The 24,774-nt window shown below is 36.4% G+C and overlaps 1 protein-coding gene across 2 annotated transcripts in view; it reads right to left on the reverse strand.

Annotated features, from left to right (window-relative positions):
* Positions 1 to 4,730: 4,730 nt before the first annotated feature.
* The window catches only part of CBFB (core-binding factor, beta subunit), a 56,350-nt gene continuing 36,306 nt past the window's right edge, over positions 4,731 to 24,774 (reverse strand). The window contains exons 5-6 of one of the 2 annotated variants that reach the window (XM_008592085.1): positions 18,816 to 18,942; positions 4,731 to 4,885 (exon numbers count right to left, since the gene is read on the reverse strand). In XM_008592085.1, the coding sequence (XP_008590307.1) occupies positions 4,866 to 4,885; positions 18,816 to 18,942 (147 nt within the window). In that variant the 3' untranslated portion in view covers positions 4,731 to 4,865. The remainder of the gene's footprint in view (positions 4,886 to 18,815; positions 18,943 to 24,774) is intronic. The other variant, XM_008592084.1, reaches the window with a different exon arrangement.

A 24,774-nucleotide genomic window follows, 5' to 3' on the forward strand; every position in this document is an offset into this window, starting at 1 on the left:
CACCCCCACCCGAGAAAATGGAGGCAGCTTTGATGTGGGCGCCTAGCCTGGTGTGGTGGGCTGGGGCCAGGCGGGCAGGGAGCAGTCGGGCTTCGCCCCGCAAGTGGGGCTGGGCTGAGGGTGACTCACAGAGGTCGCAGGGTTGGGCCGGTCTGGCCCTTTTTGTCTTTTTTACTGACCGGCAACGGGATTGCAACCCTCAGTGTTGCACCCGCACCGCGCTCAGCCAGTGAGCGGGAACCGGTCTCCACATGGGATCCGAACCCTCGGCGGGAGCGCCGCTGCGCTCCCAAGCGGCGCATTCTCCAGTGCGCCACCGGGCCGGCCCAAGTCTTTGATATTTGGTTGAGTTTTTTCACACTAACATTACACCTCAACTTGGGCACTAATTTTTCAAAGCCTGAAATAAAATGTAGTCCTCCCAAAATAGTTTTAACAGAAAAATATTTAACACAGTTTTTTAACTATTTAACTTTTTTAAATTAAAATTTATAAAACAAAAAATATAGTTCTTCAGTTGTAGTAGCCACATTTCAAGTACTCAACAGCCATACTACCATAATGGACAGTGTAGATACAAATTATCTTTTCTAAATAAAAATTTCCCTCCATATCTTGTTTTTTATCTACTCACATTTCCCCTTTTCTAAAACCTGAATAAGGCTAATAATGACCTTAACTCTAAGTTGCTTAAATTGCTCTAAGGAAAAGCTGAGAGTTGGCTAATACAGTGACTTATCTGATTTAGAGTATTTTATATTTAAACAAATTAAACTGCCATTTCCACCCATGATCTCAACCTACAACTGTAACTTTTTTAGCCTTGAAATATTTTTGAAATGCATATATATGTATATATCATGGTGATGCAACAAAAGGAACTGATGCTATCTAGGGAGAATCATGTCTTGAAATCTGCCTGTAAAAGACTGAATCCTTACCTTTAAAGAATGTTTGAAAGATTAAAAGAACAAAGTTGTCTTCTAAGTACTTAGTTTTATATATATGGTAATATAGCTGCGGTGGTTTTAAAAATACATCCACAAATTGAGATCCCTCCCTTCAAGAGATGAAGCTTAATACTCTTCCCTTTGAGTATGAACCAGACTCAGTGACTCCAAAGCATATGGCAACCAAAGATTAGTTTATTAAAATAAAGACTGCAGCTTTCATCTTGGGTATGTAACTCTTACATCACTTGCTTTGGGGGAAGCCACCTGGCATGCTGTGAGCTGCCCTATGGAGAGACTGATGTGACAAGGAACTGAAGGAGGTCTTTGTCCATCATGTACCAAGGAATCAAGGCCTTTCATCTAACAGGCTACAAACAACACAGGCCAGTAAACGACTATGTTAGTGGGCTTGGAAGGGGAGCTTCATACAAAGTGAGGCTTTGAGATGACTGTAGTCCAGGCTGACTCTAACCTCAGAAGAGACCCTGTTCCAGAATCACCGAGCTTAGCTACTTCGAGATTTCTGACCCACAGAAAACTGTGAGATTAATAAGTGTTTATTGTGTTATGCTGCTAAGTTTTGGGGTAATGTGTTATACAGCAATGGATAATAATACAATGGCTTATAAAGCTTGAAAAGTTCCTCATTGTCAAAGGAGGCATAAATCAAGTAAGATTTTTTTTTTTAAAGATGACCAGTAAGGGGATCCCAACCCTTACTTTATGTGCCAGCACCACGCTCTCCCAAGTGAGCCAACCGGCCATCCCTATATAGGATCCGAACCCGCGGCCCTGGTGCCACCAGCACCACACTCTCCCAACTGAGCCACGGGCTGGTCCTCAAGTAAGATATTTTTCACTAAGCTACCCAGAACTAGCATACCCAAATATCTATTTCTAGAAGTGAGATACTTACTAAAACCATGCTGTTACTGCTCAATTAAAAAAATTAACCTTTAGAGTATGAATCCTAGTCTTTGAAATTTTCCTAAATGGTGTCAATTCAGCATTTAAAGGCATTTTTGTCATCTGCAGTTAAGTCTGGTGGTGAATACATAAAATAGTTCATTATGAATCAAGCTTAAGGCATACTTCTAAAGGAAAGGGCTTGGTGTTCTGGTGTGGGAAAATGCAAGAAGTCCTAAAAATGTCTGATATTATAATCAAGGTTAAGTACATATTCCTAAAACAACTTCCTTGAAAGATGGTACTAATTAGGATATGTAATTTTAGTAATTTAAAAATCAGACCGGATTTTTAAAAAACCATAATATACATTGGGAAATTGGTACACCTTGTGATATATACATTTAAAGTAAATAGGCTTATTGTCTTCTCTGGAATTAGCAGAAATGACCACTAGATGCCGCTGTTGTTGCTTTCTTTTTTTTTAATACAGTAAAAAGCAAGATCAAAGTACAGTTCAGAAACAAGGAAATCAATTTTCATGTCATAACTAATACTAGAACAAAAATTGTTGGATTATATCAATAAATAGCCAAGACCCTGTTTTCACTACACAGAAGTTTATTGTGAAAGTAAATGAAACATACAAACACACAGTATGGCTAATGGTGGCAAAAACAATCTGGTAGCTTAAGGCCAGTTTTCATGGAGACGAATTTAGAAAAGATGATGCAATGATGTAATTTTGTTTAAATACAGATTATGGTAAAATATCAAATTGCATCAATAACTTAATAAAAGTAGTTTTCAAAGCCTGCACTATTGGTGAAAAAGGGATCATGATCTTAATGCCAGCATTAAGACAGACAGAAGCAACACAGTGCTAAAAGACAGGAAAAATTCAGTATTTACAGAAGGATGGCAAACAGGAACATTTAATAACATTTGATCTTATTTACTGGTGGACTAAAAGCCCTTAGCTAGAAGCAAGAGAAAAATGTACCATCATCACGTTATTTAAAAAAAATAATTAAGTGCAGATGTCAAAAACCAAGGAGTTCTGTGATAAAGTAACCTTAAAACACCACTGTAAGGATCACTTAAAAGGCGATTCCCTCAGAGGAAATTAGGGCACCAAGTGTGTAAACATGTGAGCTGCACAACACCAAATATCAACCAAATTCATTCATAGTACTTACTTACACAAGATCAGCATGGTCTTTTATGATGCATTATTGTTTATAACAATTTAAACACACTCCTTACCATGCATGACTTCAAACATATGACAAACATTTTTATTCTGAGATACAGGATATCTGTTTATGAATTATAAGACCTATATACAATGAAAGCCACACATCCCTCATTAATCAAGTATAGTTATATGCTTTTTAAATGCAATGACCTTATTCAGACTTCAGTTCATTTTCTGAATTGACTGTGTCAGTTTTTCAAACTCTTTAAAATAATGCCATTCTATTATGATAAAATACATTTTTGCAAAAATTCATAAATGTACTAATATTTAATGAATATGACCATGGAAAATATTTGTAAAGAGGTGCCAAATGACTTAGCACTTTTTTCCAGTCTTGTAGTTAAAAAAAAAAAACAACTTGCACTCAATTTGACAGTAAGCCTATTTAAAAAATATTCTTAGGGCCGGCCTGTGGCTCACTCGGTAGAGTGCGGTGCTGATAACACCAAGGCCACGGGTTCGGATCCTATATAGGGATGGCCGGTTTGCTCACTGGCTGAGCGTGGTGCTGACAACACCAAGCCAAGGGTTGAGAGATCCCCTTACCGGTCATCTTTAAAAAAAAAAAAAAATTCTTACACTAATTCATCCCAAAAGGTTCTAGTAACAGTCCTTTTGCAAAATACTATATTTAACTGAGAATGCTTTTTCCAGAATAATTAATGGAAGAAAATGTATCCTCTGCACAGATGAACATTTTCTCTAAGACTAATCTTTCATCACCTAGCATTGTTTTTACAAAAGCATGCAATATAAAATACACATAAAAGCAGCTATCTTAAACATGATTTTAATACAATATTACCTTTGTAGCTGATTCATCACTGTCTCCAGTTTAATATGCTGTTACATACATGAAGAAGCTCCAGTATCCCTTTTCTGATTGACTTTTTAAAAAAATCCCTGAATAAAACAGAAGCCAGCCTGTGACTTCTTTAGGCATTTCAGTAGAAGATTATCATCTATGGTGAATATCTTCACCCAAACTCATGATTACAGAACAGAATCTAAAACTGATCTGGGGCAGTTTACAGAATTAATACCAATTAAAAATTTGTATGTTTAAAAAGAAAAGAGTGCTGATTATTAACATTGAAAAGGATACTGCAACTTTAACAACTGTAAACTTTGTTAGAAGGCTGTGGTAGACAGCTCTATGCTACTAGGTTTTTAGCCTGTAAATAATGCAAACATCAGCAGCAGTTTTAAAATGCTGTAGACTATTAAAACACAAAAGGAAACAGGAAAACAAAATAAGAATGCTTATCTAAAATGAACTGTATAACCAACACATCTAAAAGTACAAAAATAAATCAGAGCAACTGATTAGAGAAAACCCTCTGATATAAATTTCAATTTCTTGATGGGTTTCTAAAAGACATGAACTTTTAAATTAAAATGGAGGAAAAAAGAGCTTTACAAGTGGATAGTTTCAACTCACTAAAGTAATGCCAACAAGGTAAGCTTGCATAGAAAAAAATTTCAAATTATTACTGGCTACATGCTTAAAAAATTAGAAATGCAGGTATTATAGTGCAAAACCATGGCAGTTTGTGATGTCTGTTACTGCCTAAGGTTGAGAAATAGACCGTACGTAGTACCTCCAGTTATCACAGTTTCTGGTCTTTTAATCAATTATTTCTGGCAACTAGAAACAATATGTAGGTAAAGATGGGCGGCACATCTGCTGTGCTATTAATTAACGAAGTTTGAGGTCATCGCCACCACCTAAATTGGAACCAGGACTAGGGTCTTGTCTTCTTGCCTGCAATGACAAAATCATAATTTGGAGTCAAAAAGTGTTTTGAAAATCAAAATGTTAGATATAGATAAAATATAAGACACAGTAGCACATGAGAAAAGTTCAACCTAAAAACTTTTCAACCAATACCTTCATACGTAACAGGCAAAAAAATTATGTATGACATAATTTGCTTAAGTTTCCTTAAAAATCAAGAATAAAAATCATTTTATATTCAAAAGAACATTATCATAAATATGTACTATGTATAAAAGAACAATAAATCTATGTTTACAGTTTTGGAACCAGATGGTTTAACACATTAGCCAGTCACCTTAGAAGCAAACTTTTCTTCTCATTAATAGCTGTCATTTATTGAGCATTTATTGACATTTAAATGCTAGGCAATGTTCTAAGCACTCTCAATGAATAAACTAATTTAATTCCTCCTGACAACCTATGACATAGATGCTATTACTCATCTCCATTTTACAGATAAAGAAACTGAGTTGCTGAGAAGTAGTGCATGGTCTACTAATTATGACTGGAAAATGTAGTAATAAATTCCATTTCTGTCAACTGAGCTTTAACTAAAAATCTCTACACCTCAAGAAATAAAATCCAGGATTACTATGGATAAAACACTGTTTCATGAATAAAAACAGAAATATAAAATTGGGGTAGTTGGTGCACCTATATACCCAGAAGTAACTTCATGACACTATTTACCAGTTAAGAGGCTTGACAATTATAAACACTGAAGATTTCAAGATTCGAGTTAGAAAAAACATTCCTACTTTATCTATGGCAAGTTACTTAATAGAGAGCATCTACCAACTAACATATCGTATATGACACTCTCTAATATAAAGTTTTTATATAATATAGTGCTCTGCCCCTTTAGTCCACATGCAACATTTTATTTCAGTCTCTCACAAATTCTGATCAGCTTTCTTTAGTGTCTCCAAATGTTAGCCAAGTACAAACATCTGTTTGTACCCAAAACTGTTCCTACACTAACAGTTTTCCTATGTTAGATCCTGGCAACTTCCTTTTACCTGTGGTTGGGCAAAAACCCTTGAGGTCACCCTTAACATATTTCTCTCACACCCAACAGTGAATTCCGACAGCTCTACCTTTAAGTATGTCCTGAATCTGACCACTTTTGACTACCTCTACCACTCTCTCTCTAGTGCAAGCCACCATCATGTTTTACTGGATGTTCTTGTTTTTAGCCACATCTGTTATATGCCAGCTGTTGGGACTAACTTCAATTACCTGTACAATATTTTTAGCTAAATGAGATTGTGTATTAATAGCACCAACTGATTCTCCATTGTCTATGTCAGTTTTTGGAAACAAACCTAACCAAAACTCACATTCTGATTTCAATTCTTAAGATCTAAAACAGTTGTTAGGGCTAGCTGGTTAGCTCAGTTGCTTAGAGCACGGTGTTATAACACCAAGGTCAAGGGTTTGGATCCCCGGACTGGCCAGTGCAAAAATAAATTAAAAAAAATAAATAAAATAAAACATTTGTTAGAGAGAACATCCTTGACCTGCAAGAAAACAAGTCATGCCTGTACTGTAAGATCAAGTTTAGTCAAAAGCTCCAGCTATGTCATCACTTCTCAAGAGGGTTATGTTATTTAGGCAAAAATGACAGCTGCCTTGTTCACTTTTGAACAAATCAAATAAAACCCAATTCTAACTTCTTTAATCTTTCTTATAGATTTTGATATATTTCTCCAGCAGATTTTAACTATTTTTGTTAGCAGACTGCACAATGACTAAATTTTAACACATTCATTTTAATTAAATAGGTTAAAGTTATGCTGCATGGTCACAGACTGCAAGTGCTATGGGATGCAAGTGCATCAGAAAAACAATTTATGTTCCACACAATCAATGCTAAGTGTGGTATAAAGACAGATCAATTCTGCAAAATCAGAGATGGTGATATAAGCATCTGGTTTCAGTCAATGAAGGTTAGAAAGGGGCTGAGCAATGAAGAAACACTGAGAAAAATCAATCCTAATTACATATTTATAAATCACTACTAACCTAACAATAACACTTTGTGAAAAGAATATTTCAGCTTGTGTCTTGGGATAAGAGTAATTTTCAAATTATTTTAATAATTATTTTAATTTAATAATTAAATTATTTAAATTAAATTAAATAATTATTTAATAATGGGAATAACTCCAAATGGATGACAAAGAACATTCACCAGCACTTGGAGTTTCCCCTTCTGGTCATGGCTGTGTAGAAATAGCCATAAATTTATTTGTTTAAAATAAAATTTTGGTTAAAGCATGGAGAATAGGCTTAAAAAAGTCATTTTGCTGTGTATTTGTGTTTTTAATCTCTACTTACATTGTGAAGGAACTGAGGAAGATGTAAGGGAAGACAATGTGAAGGGGAGTCAAAAGTAGAAACAAAAAAAGAGGAAGGGAAGTCTGACTATGAATGAGAGGAGAAAAGGGAAGAATGAGAGAGCTGGGAGACTGGGAGGAAATTTAATGCTAGAAGGGAAAATGTATGGGCTGTTATGAAGAAGACAAATATAGGAACAGATTTAGGTTCAGTGAAATAGCTTCCATGGAACTGAAATTCAACAACTGGATGAGCTGCTTTGGGAAGCAGTTCTTCCTACTGTGGCAGTTTTCTAATGGAGGCTGGATGTTTTAGAAGGAATTCCTCTATGGGTAACAAGCTAGACTAGATGATGGCAAAGAAACTCTCTGAGTGCCATCATCCTAAAAGCATAATGTCCATAATTTCTAGTTTCTTTCACTCCAGTCAATCCACATGGGCCCTTGATTATAACCTTTAATTAAGTTATTTCAGAATAGGGTTTTAATATAAAGGAGACATCCACTGAAAGAGCTTGACTTCAGAACATGAATCTGTTTTTAATATTTATAAATAATTAATCTAGACATTTTACTACAGACGTCTTACCACCACAGTTGCTCCTGTTTTCTTCTTTCAGTATATTATCACCCCAAAACATGGCAAATCCTGTTTCTAGAAGGCAGTCATGAGACGACTCCAAATGAGAGACAAAGCACAATCACTAGCACCTGGAGTATTCTCTACTGGTCAGAAATGTGCAGATATAGCCAAGAACAAGGGTATACAAATAAATAAAACTTCTTGGTCGACCGCCATTCTTTTATTATTAAGATCATCAAAATAATTGCTAAAAGCTTTTCATGACAAGAAATGCCCTAATAATTAAAAACAGGTACAATTTATTGACTGTATACTATTGTCCAGATACTGTGCTATACACTTTATGTTTGCTACCTGGCTAAAAGTCAGAACATGGGCCGGCCCGTGGCTCATTCGGGAGAGTGCGGTGCTGATAACACCAAGGCCACGGGTTTGGATCCTATATAGGGATGGCCGGTTTAGCTCACTGGCTGAGTGTGGTGCAGACAACACCAAGCCAAGGGGTGAGATCCCCTTACCGGTCATCTTTTAAGAAAAAAAAAAAAAAATAAATAAATAAATAAAATAAAAGTCAGAACATAGTATTATAGAATTTTAGAATGGCAAACTACTTCAGAGATCTGGTTCAACTTTCATTGTACAGAAGATAAACCTGAGACAGAGAAGGTCTAAAGTGATTTCCAAGAGGAGAAAGAGTCAGAACACAAACCCAGACCTCTGGAAAAGATGAACCTTTAACTTACAATCAGCACTAATGTCAGCCTCCTTAGTTATTGCTATTTCCCCCTATTGCTAAGCCTTGAGGAGACACAAGGCAGAAATTTTAAGTCCTAACATGAGAAAAAGGAATGAATTTTCTAACTTTCTAACTCATTAAAAGGTTAAAAAAAGTGTGTGGGGGGGTGTCAGCAGACAATTATAAACACTTGTGAGATAAGTAGACTAAAGGAGCTGGTCCAACAGGCATGTCAAAAGATATAGTTCTTATAAAGTTGCCTACTTTAAATATAAAGTAACATTTTGAAATAAAAGAAATACTGGAAATAATCTACACTACTGGGCTTGGATCAGGATGGCTCTACCACTTTGGCTATGTAAACTTAGGCAAGTTTCTTATCCTCTTTTCAGCCTCAGTTCCTCAAACTAAAGATACACTTCATAACAGCACTTAACAGTCATATGTAGGGCTGACTGTTAGCTCAGATGGTTAGAGCACGTGCTGATAACACTGAAGTCCAGGGTTTGATCCATGTACCGGCCAGCCAACCAAAAAAAAATCCTATGTAAAGCAAAAATTATAATGTATACTGCCTGGCATATAGTAAGCACTTATTTTGTTGTTATTACAGCAAAGCTGTTCATTATTTCCTGCTGTAAGTTTATTGAACTGTGTCCCCCAAAGTGTGTATATTAGAAGCTTAATTCCCACTATAACTGTTGAGGGTGGGAAATTCTATTACGGTAATTGAAAGGTGGGGCCTTGAAGAGGTGATGCTGTAACGAATGGATTAAAAGTGTACGACAGGGGCGTGGTTCTGAGGGCTTTAAAAGAAGAGAGAGAAGTCTGTTATTTCTCTCTGCTCCACCACTTTTGCAATGTGATATTCTGCCATCACTGTCACTACAACCAAGTCTCTCGTCAGATGTGTTCCTTGGGCTTTGGACTTCCCAGCCTCAGAAACTGTAAGCAATATATTTGGTTTTCTTTATAAATCATCCAGTTCCGTCTATTGTCATAAGCAACAGAAATGGACTAAGACACTTCCCAATTTACCTTTATGAGCTACTTTTCAAATGTTAAAAAAAATGCATCCTACAAATACAGCAATTTTTACAAAATAACCAAGATTAAAAAAAAAAAAAATCTTTTTTTTTTTTTTTTTGGCTGGGGGTCAAAAAAGGAACCAGAACCCTTGTTCTTGGTGTTAAGATCCCCTTCCCGTTCATTTTTAAAAAAAAACCAAAATTAAAAAAAAAAAAATCTTTTTTTTTTTTTTTCTAAAGATGACCGGTAAGGGGATCTTAACACCAAAAACAAGGGTTCTGGTTCCTCTATTGACCACCAGCCAAAAAAAAAAAAAAAGTTTTTTTTTTTTTTTCTAAAGATGACCGGTAAGGGGATCTTAACACCAAAAACAAGGGTTCTGGTTCCTCTATTGACCACCAGCCAAAAAAAAAAAAAAAGTTTTTTTTTTTTTTTCTAAAGATGACCGGTAAGGGGATCTTAACACCAAAAACAAGGGTTCTGGTTCCTCTATTGACCACCAGCCAAAAAAAAAAAAAAAAAGTCAGATCTACTATCCTCTTCCTCCCTCATTGCTCCTCTTCCAATTCTCATTCTCAGTCTGTGTGTATTCCCAGTTTACTCTCATCTACTGCACTTACCCAAAAACCATCCCAAGAAGGCACAGTATAGACATATTCAAATGTTGATTTGTCTTTACACAAGAATGAATATTGGCAGAGTTAAATGATTTGAAAACTGAAGTCATTGAAAATTTAAAATAAACAGAGAAAGAGTTTTTCTTGGACCACACAGAATCGAAAGATCCCAAACCATGCAAAACACAAATATAAAAACCATATAAAGCCTTTTACATGTTTTTCTTTCCAAATAGTTTCCACATAAAATTCTATGATTTCCTGAATTGTGTTAAAACTGCCTATAGTAGAATAAGCAATATATAGTGCTTGCTATATTACAGTTTTAGGTTAAGAGGCCAGTGAAGTTGAATCTCTAGAAACAAATAGTATATACGAGCTGCTATCAAACAGATGACAATGGTATCTCTCCAATTCATCTATGATTTGAGCACTCACTAAGTCTGTCCCTTATTAACCTCAACCTTCCTTTATAAAAGTAATACATTTGAATTACAATTATAGAGATGTGTATCCTGAAGAGAACTGCCATGGGAAACATCAAAATTTTCAAATTGAGAAAGGACTCTCAGAAAAGGCACCAAGTTACTTCTATGTGGCAACAGATACAATGGGGAACATTTCACATACGTAATGTCTGTGATTATTTTTCTTCTTTAAAGTCTTCTTTTTAGGGCCGGCCTGTGGCCCACTTGGGAGAGTGTGGGCTGATAACACCAAGGCTATGGGTTCGGATCCCTACATAGGGATGGCCAGTTAGAGCTCACTTGGGGGAGCGTGGTGCTGACAACACCAAGTCAAGGGTTAAGATCTCCTTACCGGTCATCTTTTAAAAAATAAATAAACAAATAAATAAATAAAGTCTTCTTTTTATTAAAGTACAGAAGAGGGCCCAAATTGTAAAGCATATAGCTCAGTGAATTTTCATAAAGTGAACACACCAACATAAGTAGCACCCAGATCAAGAATTATAGGGCCGGCCCGTGGCTCACTCGGGAGAGTGCGGTGCTGATTAACACCAAGGCCACGGGTTCGGATCCCACATAGGGATGGCCGGTTCGCTCACTGGCTGAGCGTGGTGCTGACAACACCAAGTCAAGGATTAAGATCCCCTTACTGGTGATCTTTTTTTAAAAAAAATATTTATTTATTTATTTTAATTTTATTTTGTCAACATACAATGAAGTTGATTATTGTGGCCCATTACTGAAACCTCCCTCCCTCTTCCCTCTCCTCCCTCCCACCCAACAATGACCTTTCTGTTCGCTTCTCATATCAACTTCAAGGAATTGTAGTTGTTATGTGTTCTCCCCCGCCCTTTGTGTGTGTGTGTGTATGTGTGTGTGTGTGAATTTATTTATTTATTTTTAGCTCCCACCAATAAGTGAGAACATGTGGTATTTCTGTTTCTGTGTGTGTTCTTCCCAGTCACTACTCAACTCCCAGGGTAAGAGCTAGCTCTGCCTCCAACAAAGTCAAGAAAAGTCCAAAATCCTTTACTGGTTGTTTCAAAAAACCAAACTAAACCAACCAACTAACCAACCAAACAAAAAACACCAGAATCTAAAGTAACTTGGAAAAACAGTCTTTGACTTTCACAGTCTAAAGTTAGGATATGCTTACTTTTACTGTTTTACTGTCACTCCAAATATGTTGTGAGCCAAGTGCATAGAAGGGGTGGTGGGTGGTGGGTAAAGAAACTAGCTTCCACTGAGAGGCAGCAACCTGTGAGGTAAGTTTTACAGATGAGGCTCAAAGAAGATAAGCAACTTTCCCAACGTCTCCTGCCAACAAGTAGTGGATTTAGGATGCAAAACCAGAGCAGGTGGGGGAAAAAAAAAGGTCAGAAAGATGGTGGGGAACGGGGTGGAGAGAACCCAGGGCAAATTTTGTGTTCATTCTACTACATCAAAGGTCTTCAAGCTATGTTCTGCCACCTACTGTGTTCCCTGAAAATACCTCAGGGACCCCAGAGGGAGATGAGAATAATTCCTACCCCTGCTTTGCCCAGAGTAGTGCCCCCCTTTTACCTATTTTATACATTGGGGGTGCTGTATAAAATTTCAAATGAAGGAAGGATTTAACATTTTTAAAAAGGTCCTATATGCCAGAGATTACAGATGGCAAGTTCTAGAATCTTGTTTTCATTATTCTGTGTTAATACTAAAAGCAAATTTTATTTATTTCCTAAATAGGTAATAGATGCATGTGGTACAAAATCTGTGAGATACAAATGACACACAGTGAAAACTAATATCCCCCCTTTTGCCCCTCGAGATACCTGGTTCCCCCTCCACAGGCTCCAGTTTCTTACATATACTACTAGAGAGCAACTGTACACATTTAAACAAATACATCCCTTAAAAAAAAAAAAACCCACAGGGTACCATATGCAGCATTCCATATCATTTGCAACTCATTTTATTGTATACCAATGATTTAACAGTATTTGGTCAAGGTTAATGAAATAAAAAATGTTTCTTCATTTCACTATAGCTTTTCATTTGCCAAACTAATGATAATCTGACATTACCTCTGAAAAGTAAAGAAAATATTGCACTACTGAAACAGGCTTTTCCAGAAAAATCAGAAAAAGAAAATGCTACCATGAATGATGAATTAAAGACTTTCTAAATTTTACAGATGGTGAAATGGAAATATGCCCAAGTAGTTTTATAACTGATTTCAACTTAAGAGACACTGGTGAAAATCAAAACCCCTTGGGCCACCACTTGGAGTTCTGCTCTCCACTGTTAGGAAACTTAACCTTAACCATTCATTAAATGCTCATGAGCACCACCTTGACAAGTTTGGCACGGCAGGGCTAGAGGCCTCATAGGTTATCCAAACAGCAGCGGACATCCCTAAGCCTCTGTGCTGCCAAGGTCTCAAGCTTCCAAGGACCATTTGCTGGGTTACTGCCACCCACAAGTTACCACTGTTCCCTGGCCCTCTTCTCCAGTCAGTCAGGCATCAAGACCACCCACTGGAACCATTGTTATTCTTTTCTGCCTCAGCCTTTTCTTTCCCAGGCAAAACAGTTTCTACCTCTCCTGGCAGATTTTCTTTTTCAACCTAATCATCTTTATGGCTGGTGTAGAAATTATCTTCCCAGTGCTAGGTTGTATTTGTTGAGACCTCCTGGTTAGGAAACTATGGCTTAAGTCCTCACTTTTCTCCATTAACCAACTATTTGAAAGACAGTAAGTCAATTTTTCTGAGAATCTGTTTCATCAGCTGTGGTAAGAATGTTAGATTATGATGTTTGAATTGAAGAAAAACAACATGTTTCTCCAATGTTCTCCTTTCAGGAAAAAAGAGGTAAATTGCAAGAAAATAAGCTAACATTAGAAACTTTTTATGGATAAAAAAAAAGTGAGAAATAATATATATACCCGCAAAGTGTCAAAAACAACACAAACCCCAGATTCTCCTATGTGACCATTGCATGCTCCAGAGTCAGATTCCACACCAATTTTCTACATGACAGCTTTCTACAAGAACTGACGTTTTAAATTACTGCCATAAGGGATGACAGGACCTTAAATCATTTATGAAAATTTAACCGTTTTCTCTATGTTCTAGGTCATAATGCAGGGAAAGCGCCCTGATATACTTTACAGAACTTAAAAGGATGTTCTTGTAAGCCAGATAATTCAATTAACTGGAACCAGCACTGTTGTAGAGCTTTTAATGCAAAAAGAAGTACTTTGGAGTTATTACTTACTGTAGGTATTCTCATACCAAGCACCAACCATACTAAGATACTAAGTGCTTTACAAGCATTTTCCCATTAACTCTCAACAATTTCTAGGAAAAAACAGGGGCTTAACAGAGACTGGCAAGGGATGGAGCAGGAATCATAACTAGGGCTGACAACAAAGCCCATGCTTTTTTTGGTCAATCGCTGACAAAAAATCAACTGGAAACAATCTGAGCAATAAATTATTTGATGCCTCTATCAGACTATATTTCTGTTCATATACACATATAAACACACACCAAAATGTTGCTCTTCAAGTAACATTATAAGTTAGAAAGATCAAACTAACAATTTAGAACAGGCAATTCTTGGTCAATCTAGAATTTCATTTAAAGCAAAATACACACAAAAACTTCCTAAATAATTGTTCCATTAATTGCCAAACAGTTATGCAAATATAATGTAGCTGAAGAGCACATTTCAGAGAACTATTCTTATATTTGTTGAAGGCCATATTAGCTTGCTCCTAAAAGACTGACCAACCATGTTCTCTAACATGAAGGAGAGTAAGCTCTTTTTGTGTATTGTCCCTTCTGCCCAGAATACTTTCTCCAGCTTGTCCAGCTGGCAAACTCACTCCTCCTTCAAATCCCTACAAGTGTATTCTCCTGTGAATCTCCCAAGCTAAGGCGAACTTATGTACTCCTTTCTCTACACTGCCACTGATCTCCTTCTGAGCCTCCATTATGTTCAGTGGCTGCTAATAGTACACTGCAATTATGTTTATACAACCTTTTCCCCTCAAGACTGATAGTTGCTCAAGGACAGAAGGCATGAATTTTCATCTATATATTTCCCAATCCCCAATGCAGAATCCAGCACAACACAGTTGGGGTTCATTACTTACTTACTTACTTTAACTAATTAACATAAACTAACAAATTATAAACATTTAAAAACTTTCCAGAGACCATTAATATGTATTATCTACTTTTACTATCCTATAAGCTATCCTGTATTCCTAGTTTTCAGACAGGCAGGATTGATGCTGTTTTTTTTTGAAAATATCCATCCACTTAACTGGACACAGTATACAAAATATTGCGGTGGGTAATGTGGGGGATACAAAAATCAGGGGCCCCATCTCATGGGATCACAATAAAGTGGAGAACAGACATGTTTATAATTGTTTCAATTACTGTTCAATAATAAGAACACTAATAGAAATAAGAAGTGCTATGGAAACTACAGAGTGGAAGGGCTAATTATGATTAAGAAGACTACGGAAGGGCCTGAGAACATTTAAGCTGTGCCTTGATGAATGGATAGAAAAGTACATTCTACATCAGGGAACAAATAGCATGAGCAAAAAGGTCCAGAAATGTAAGACAGGGCTGGCCTGTGGCTCACTCGGGAGAGTGTGGTGCTGATAACACTAAGGCCACGGGTTCAGATCCCAAATGGGGATGGCCAGTTAGCTCACTGGCTGAGCGTGGTGCTGACAACACCAAGTCAAGGGTTAAGATCCCCTTACCGGTCATCTTAAAAAAAAAAAAAAAAAAAAAAAAAAAAAGAAGTGTAAGATAATATACGCATATTATACATTTTAAAACTTCTAAATTTACAGATACAGAATGAAAGAAAGTGGTGTGGAAGTCTGATCACGAGAATTATAAAAGCTTCAAAGAAAACAAATATATCGTATATACGAGGGGTCTTCAAAAAATTCATGGAAAGGGGCTGGCCCGTGGCTCACTCGGGAGTGTGGTGCTGATAACACCAAGGCCACGGGTTCGGATCCCATATAGGGATGGCCGGTTCGCTCACTGGGTGAGCGTGGTGCTGACAACACCAAGTCAAGGGTTAAGATCCCCTTACCGGTCATCTTAAAAAAAAAAAAAAGAGCTAAAAATAAATAAATAAATTCACTCACACACAGACACACAAAAAAACCCGGGGGTGGGGGGTGGGGAAGAAGATATAACAACTACAATTTTTTTGAAGTTGTTACAACAAGCAAACGGAAAGGACATTCTTGGGTGGGAGGGGGGAGAGGGAGGAAGGAGGGAGGTTTCAGTGATGGGCCATAATAATCAACCAAATTGTATATTGACAAAATAAAAATTTAAAGGAAAAAAAAATTAAAAATTAAAAATAAAAAAAAATTCACCGGGGCCGGCCCGTGGCTCACTCGGGAGAGTGCGGTGCTGATAACACCAAGGCCCCGGGTTCGGATCCCATATAGGGATGGCCGGTTCGCTCACTGGCTGAGCGTGGTACTGACAACACCAAGTCAAGGGTTAAGATCCCCTTACCGGTCATCTTTAAAAAAAAAAAAAAAAAAAAAATTCACGGAAAGATTTGTATTATCTTTCAATTCCATTTTTCCATGAACTTTCTGAAGTACCCTCGAATCTCTCCTGTATTCTCCTCCTAGCTAAAAAGTATTCTTGAGGGCATCCTCAGCTGCTACCAGCCCATTAGATAAATTAATTCATTAACAAAGGGATCTATCAATCATTAAAAGATACTGAATTTTACTTTATACACTAACCACTGAATGGGCTTGGTTTTTTATTTATTCTCAATAAATACATAGTAATAGGAAATTTTAAATATATATATAAAGCATACATCAAAAAGTTCATGTAAAAATAAAATTAAAAAATTATACAAATCTGTCCATGAACTTTTTTTAAAACTTTTTGTTTTTTGCAGCTGGCTAGTACAGGGATAGAACCCTGGACCTTGGTGTTATCAGTACCACGCTCTAACCAGCTGAGCTAACCAGCCAGCCCTCCATGAACTTTTTGAAGTATCTTTGTCTGTCTGTCTGTCTGTGTCTGTCTGTCTGTCTGTCTGTCTGTCTATCTATCTATCTATCTATCTATCTACATGTATATAGACATATGGGAAATAATATCAACAATAATAGCAGCTGGCACCTAGTCAGTGCCCACATACTCTAAAAGTGCTTTTGCATGTATTTACTGACTTAATCCTCATAATAAACCCTATGAGATACGCATGAATTTTGCCCCCATTTCATAGAAAGCAATAAGTTGTCCAAGGTGACAAAGCAAGTGGCAGAGTCAGATTCAGACCTGTAAGTCTGGCTCTAGAGCCTGGGCTCTTAACCATTCTTTGTAATACACATACACACACTTTTATGTCAATTTCTAAAAAGTGTACATATAATTTTCTGCTTGGAAAAAACCACAAATATTCTATAACACAGACTTTAAAAAAACTTTCAAAAATTTTAAATTGTGATAAAATATGCATGAGGTAAAATTTTCCAACTTAACCATTTTTAAATGCACAGTTCAGTAATGTTAAGAACATACACACTGTTGTGCAACTAAACTCTAAAGCTCTTTTCATCTTGAAAAACTGAAACCCTATACCAATTATACAACCAGTCACCATTTCCCTGGCAACCACTATCCTACTTTCTGTCTCTATGAATTTGACTATCTTAGATACATAACATTATTTTTTAATGTCTGGAAATTATTCTATTTGGTTGATACACTATAATTATATTTTAATGCCTTTTGATTATCAAAATGAACATGTGCTTTCTATTTCTTTCTTTTTTTTTAAAGATGACTGGTAAGGGGATCTTAACCCTTTACTTGGTGTTGTCAGCACCATGCTCACCCAGTGAGCAACCGGCCATTCCTATACAGGATCCGAACCTGTTGCCTTGGTGTTATCAGCACCGTACTCTCCCGAGTGAGCCATAGGCTGGCCCCTATTTCTTCTGTGAAATGTTCCTGTTGATATTAAATTTATAAACGTGAAGTACTCAACAGATGTTAACATTTGACAACATTCTTTTATAACACATTAGTTCTTATCTTAATTATTTTTGTTTTGTTAGAGTATACTTTTACAGAATTTGTATTCCTGAACAATTTATATTTATTTTAAATATTAATTACTAACTTTTTTTTTTTTTTGGCAGCTGGCCAATGTAAAGGATCAGAACCCTTGACCTTTATGTTATCAGCACCACACTCTAACCAAGTGAGCCAACTGGCCAGCTGATATAATACTTTAAATACTAATTTTTATAACTGAGGTCTACTTAAAGCAGGGTGCAATTTTATGTAGAAAAAAATTAAACGTCACGTTAATTAAAAGATACATCAAATTTAAAAACTGGGAAAGACTAAAAACTTCAGTGCCTAAGACTGAACTCATATATAAAGAAACACAAGAAAGCAATCACTATAAAATCAGGATAATGACTACTTTTGAGCAGAGTAAGAAGGTCATGATTAGATGTACACATGCAGGGGGCTGCTGGTGTGGCTGTCAGAAGTTTTATTTTTTGACATGGATAGTAGTTATAAGGGTGTTAGCTTCACAATAATTTATTAATCAACATATTTCTTTTGTGCAGATTTACATACCTGTATTTTACTTTACAATAAAAGTATTAATTTTATTCTTTGAGTAGTTTGAAAATATTAAATTTTCCTCTAGCAAAGATATTATACAAATGACTGAAAATTATACTGTTACAAAATCAAGACAAATATTCATAGGAAAAAGGAAATATTACTCTCAAAAAGTTTTAATAATATTCTAGAAATATTTCTGTTAACATAAGGTAATTTTTACAAATAATCTGAAAAATAATTAAGAAAAAAGATATTTGGATAAATGAATTAAGAGAAAATATACCTTGTAATAACAAATTACTCTGATGAAGACCAATAAATGAGGAATTCATATACAACCTTAAAACTAGAAAAAGTTTCTTTACAGCAATTACATTTAATAAACACAAAGTCAGATAGTACAATTTTTAAAAATGAAAGACAAAATTAAACTATTAAAAAACATTATGCACAAACATCACAAACACAGCCTGAGAGTTTGGGGGAAAGTACTAACCAGTTACTGCCAGCAGCTGTGAAACTCTCACCTCCATTTCCTCCCGATGAGACCGGTCTCTATCTTCAAATTCACGTGTCCTTCTCCGAGCCTCTTCAAAGGCCTGCTGTGCTAATGCATCCTCCTGCTGTCAGAATACATGAAATACCTTTTAATTTTGACTTATAATAAAAATTTAAAATTTGGAGATGTTTTATTTTTTGGAAGAAACAAATAGCAGAGTATTTCTCAAAATATCAACACCATAAAAAAAAAAACTAATGTGAGGGATACTTTAAAAAGAAAACTTCCTTATTTTCAAGTTTTATATTACACCTTGAAAATAGTAATGATCCCATACTGGCCAGCTGTCCCCCCAAAAAGAAAGAAAATAGTAATGATGTTCACTCATAGTCTAACTATTAAAAATTTCTTCCCTTTTCTTTCTTTACCTCATCAAAATAATAATCGTGATCAACTCAATATTTAAACCATAGAAGGACAAGGAAAATAATTAGTAAATACTTCTGTCATTTGGGGATTAAAAAAAAAAGGCCCTCTCTAACTATGACACTAAAACCAGAAATAGAAGATTAAGAGAATTGACTATACTAATGTTACAAATTTCTAGAAAACAAAAATAAATGAAATTCCAAGGGAAATAATCAACAAAAAAATATGTGTAATATATAACAAATCTATCCTAAACCTTTCCCAGTTAGTGGCTAAAGATCTGCACATGAAGGAAACCCACATACCTCAAACTCACTGTGTCTAAAAAGGCAACCAATTCAACTTTCTCCTCTATTCCTTCTTTAATCTTGGTTGGTGGCACCACTCATTCATTTCTACTAGAAACTTGAGCCATCTTTGACTCTGTACTCTCTTATCTCCACAGAGTCAATCAACCACCATGTCCTACTCATTTGACTTCCTACATATCTTTGGGACCTTTGGTCTCCTCTTCACTCCTATAAACATTTTCCTTGTTCAGGCCCCTAAGAGCTCTTACCTAGATGACTGCAAAAGTCTCCTAAAACAGTCTCTTCCTGTTTCCATTCTGCCACCCCCCAATCTACAACACAGTCATGAGAGCATGCCTTCTAAAACACAATCTGCCCACAGTGTCCCCCAACTTTAAAAAGCTCCCTCACTGTCTACAGCACAGGATGCTCAACTTTGTAGTCACATACTCCGAATACTAGGATTTTTCAATGGTACACTTGAAGAAACTAAGATCCAAAACAGTACCCAAAAATTCATCAATATTCACTTTCCTAGATTCACTGCAGCAAGGAGTGGCCATGTAACTCAATTGTAGCCAATGAGGTAGTAGCACAAGTCACCTAACGGGGCTTTCAAGAAAGTCATTTAATAGACATTTCACCATTCCTCCTTCCTGGGAACCGATGCAGCAGCTATCTTGCAAACACGGTAGTGAGGATGTAGTCACACAATGAGCATTGCACAGCAGGAAGATGAAAAGACCCAGGGCCTCTGATAATATAATTAAGTGCCATAGCAGGCCTGGATTGTGTACTGTTGGATATCTTGCTCTGTGTAATAAATCCTTTGTCACTGTTAGTAGGATTTTTTAAAAATTATAATTTTCACAATGTCTATAACAAATGGAATTTAAAGGTGTGATCAAATTCCCATTCTTATGATGCACTTATTAGCTTTATGACCCAGGACAAAGTATTTCATTTCTCCAAACCTCAATAAACTCACATGTAAAATGGGCACAGTAATACTTCAAAACAAGATCACTGTAAAGATTAAATGAGATACATAAAAAGTGTTTTAGCACCCTGCCTGACAGCATTCAACAGGTGCTAGCTATTACTTCACAAGCATTTATGGATATATGAAATTAATACTTTGACTAAACATCACACATACCTACTGTATTCTCAGAACGTACTATCCAAGCCAGAAGTCCCTGCAAAAGAATGCTATTCCCAATTCCCAAGGACTTTCTATTATTTAGTTACCAACTGGGACACATCTGTTGATGACAGGATACCCCTTCTGTCCTATACATTCATTCATTCACTTTTTCATTTATTCCACAAATATTTATTTAGCCTTTATTATGTCCAAGTCAGTGTGCTATGTGCCATGGATACAATATGATAGAGGGAACAAATGGTGCTTTTTCTCATGGACCTTCTGGTCTAGTGAGGCAGGTGGGCAATGAACATAAAACTAGCAAATCAATATAAAATTATCAACTGTGATTAAGTACAGTAGAGAAAAATCAGAAGATGAAATGAGAGAACATAAAATGAAATGTGATCTAATTCCCTACTACTAGCCACTAACATGCATTCTAGCAATGGTCATGAATTTTTCTTTTATTAAAAGAATAAACAGTATTATTACAAACAGTTTCAGTAAAATAAGTCAGGAAGAGATTTGATAGCCCTGTACTTTCGAGTTCCAATTTCTGTACTAGTCTTTTCTAGTGACGTGTGAGATGTACATGCAGTGAACAGAGTTCATACTTACTGGAAAGAGGATTGGCGATTACTAGTGTTACCCTGATCCTTTCCTATTGCAACCTAAGTAACACCTCCCTTTCAAGGACAGTATAAAGGGCACTGCTCACCCATAAAGTAGGCTCAAATGGCTAGGGATAACTACCTTTATCCAGTCTCGGGTGATGGTGGGAGAGGTTTTCAACATTCAGTCCCCACCAGCTACTTGTTATACTAGTTTGTTACTCCATGGTCTATACCACAACCTGCATGAAGTAGCCAGGTAGGGTCATTATAAAACATAGTTGGGTGTATATGAAATCCACATTGGTTTAAATACAGGCTTAGTAGTCCTATCAAGAGCATATACAGAATATTCTGACTACCCTTGCTGCGGTGATTTCGTACAGTTTGAGCATCATTAATCTAAAAATCCAAAATCCAAAATGCTCCAAATTGGAAACTTCTCCCCCCCCCCCCTTTTTTTTCCATGTCCGGCAACAGATTGCAACCCGCAGTGTCGCCCCCGTACCGGACCGGGACCGGCAACGGGATAGGCAACGGGATCGCAACCCTCGGTGTTGCCCCCACGCCTCACTCAGCCAGTGAGTGGGAACCGGTCTGTATGTGGGATCCGAACCCTTGGCGGGAGCGCTGCCGCGCTTCCCAAGCGGCGCATTAGCGCAGTGCGCCACCGGGCCGGCCCTTTATTTTTACTCTTTTTATACGGACACTAATCCCATTGGATTAGTGCTACACTGTAATGATGTCATTATTGTTATTTACCATCTTCTAGGCCCTATGTCCACATATAGTCTTATTGGGGATTAGGGTTTTCACATATGAAATTGGAGGGAGCACAATTTCAGTCTATGACAAAGGGTCAGGGCATAACCAGGGACACAGAATATAGCTGTGTCTGCGTCAGGATAGTCAACATCCCAGAGGTCATCCGTCAATACCATTTTCTAACACAACGCTGTAATAAACACCTAACTCTTAAAATGTAAAACATCTGTCCGTGTTCTGTGTACTGCCTAAAATCATCTCATATTTCTCCTGTGGGATACACTGATCTGTTCACCAACTTATTCATTCAAGAAACATTTACTGACAGGGTCCTATTTGCATAACTGTCAGCTGCAACAATGGGTCCTCATCTGAAAGGAGTGACATCCCCATCCAACAGGCATTTCCTCATCTGAGGCTTCAGGGAATGGCAAGGGGGCTTCCCTGTTCTTGGAAACTTCTTAATCACTGACATGACGCTCAAAGAAAATGCTACTTGGAGCATTTTAGATTTTGGATTTTCAGATTAGATATGCCCAACCAGTATGTATTCTGCAAATATTCCAAAATCCAAAAAACTTCTGGTCCCAAGCATTTCGGGTAAGAGATACTTAACCTATAAAAGAGTATTTCAAAAAGTTCATGGAAAGATTTGTATTATCTTTTAACTTTATTCTTCCACAAATTTTTTGAAGTACCCTTGTGTTATCTAAATCTACAACTATACTTATTTTAAAGTTTGATAACTCTTACCTTTCTGCAGCAAAGAATTTAAAAAATGAAAGTTCGGGCTGGCCCGGTGGCGCACTGCTACAGTGCGCTGCTTGGGAAGTGTGGCAGGCGCTCCCGCCGAGGGTTCAGATCCCACATACAGACCGGTTCCCGCTCACTGGCTGAGCGAGGCGTGGGAGCAACACCGAGGGTTGCGATCCCCTTGCCAGTCCCGGTCCGGTACGGGCACGACACTGAGGGTTGCGATCCGTTGCCGGACACGAAAAAAGACAAAAAAAAAAAAAAGGATAAAAAAATGCAAGTTCATGTTCAATGAAAAATTAAGAATCAAATTCATTTTCAAGAAAGTTGAGGATGAACATGTAATTTGCAAAAAATATTGACATTTACTATTCTCTGTGGGGACCAGAATGATATCACTGATCACATGAAAAGAAATAAATCTGCTGAAGAAGCATAAACATCTATTTCAAGGACCAAAATTTAAAATGTGCAGCTGCAAATGGTACATTTGACACATCACTCTGCAGAACATAACTTTTCATTTAGATCAATGACTCTTCCAAATTAATTTCATCCACATTATTGTGCACATACAAAAAGCAAAGCTGTCTATATCATGGCTTCATTAATAGAAATACCTTGCAAACAAAAAGATAACAGTTTTACATCAGTGTCATCAGGTACTTTAAAAGAGAAAATCTGTTAGTTTCCAATAATGGTTCAATTTTTCTAAACCAATCATGAAATCAAATAAAACTTCTGAAAGGTCATTACACTAAACGTGAAACATCTTTTTGTGATTGCCAAAGTAAAGTCATTTAAGAAGTATACCAATGAAGATAAAATTATTACACACTTGAAATATGGCTAGTCTGAGTTGAGATGTGCTGTAAGTAGAAAATGTACAATGGATTTCAAATACTTATTACAAATAAAGCAAATATCTCAATAAATTTTTGTTGATTACATATTCAAATAATATTTTGGATACACTGGGTTAAATAAAATATAATACAAAAAAATCATACTTGTTTCTTTTCCCTTTTTAAAATATATGGCTTCTAGAAAATTTTAAATTACAGCATATGGCTTGTATTTTAATCCTATTGGAGTGCATCGTCCTAAAATACAGCTTGATGAATTTCCACAAATTAAACTTCCTACGTAACTATCAAGAAATCCATATGAAGAATCCATATGAAAAAACAAAACATCCTGGAAACCCCCCAAGGGTACAACCGTAATCCTTAAACAATATGTATTAATTTTGCCCATTTCTGTACTTTTATATAAATGGATTCATATAGCATGTGCTCTTTTGAACCCTCAATATATTTTTAAAATTCATCCATATTAGTGTGTTAGTTATAGTTTTTCATTCTCATTGTATTTCTTTGTGTGAACATGTACTTTAAAAATTCTACTGTTAATGGTCATTTGGGCAGTTTACAATTTGTGGCTACTACTAATAATGCTGCTACAAATGTACTATTACATATTTTGTGATGACTATGAATATTCATTCCTGTTGTATACATGCCTTGGAGTAGAACTGCTAGATCACATGTATACATATGGGCAACTTTAGTATTTACCGCCAGTTTTCCAAATGTCATGCCAATTTTACATAACCAACACACCAACTGGTGCCCCACATTCTTGCCAATGTTTGGTATTGTTTTTTTCATTTTAACCATTCTGATGAGTGTGTGGTAGTATTTTGTTACAGTTTTAATAATCATTTCCCTGATGACTAAATTAAGTTGAATACCTTTCATTTGGATAGCCTCATGTGTGAAGTGCCTGTTAAAGTCTTTTGCCCGCTCTTCTATTGTGCTGTCTTCTCACTGAAACATACAAGTTCTTTATATACTCCATGTAAGTCCTTTACCAGGAAATATTTTCCCACACTGTTCAGGTTACCTTTACATTCTCTTAGTATTATCTTTTGATAAACAGTTCTTGGTTTTTGCTAT

This window comes from Galeopterus variegatus, unplaced genomic scaffold (genome assembly GCF_000696425.1).
Source record: "Galeopterus variegatus unplaced genomic scaffold, G_variegatus-3.0.2 Scaffold7562, whole genome shotgun sequence".
In the NCBI taxonomy this organism is placed as follows: Eukaryota; Metazoa; Chordata; class Mammalia; order Dermoptera; family Cynocephalidae; genus Galeopterus; species Galeopterus variegatus.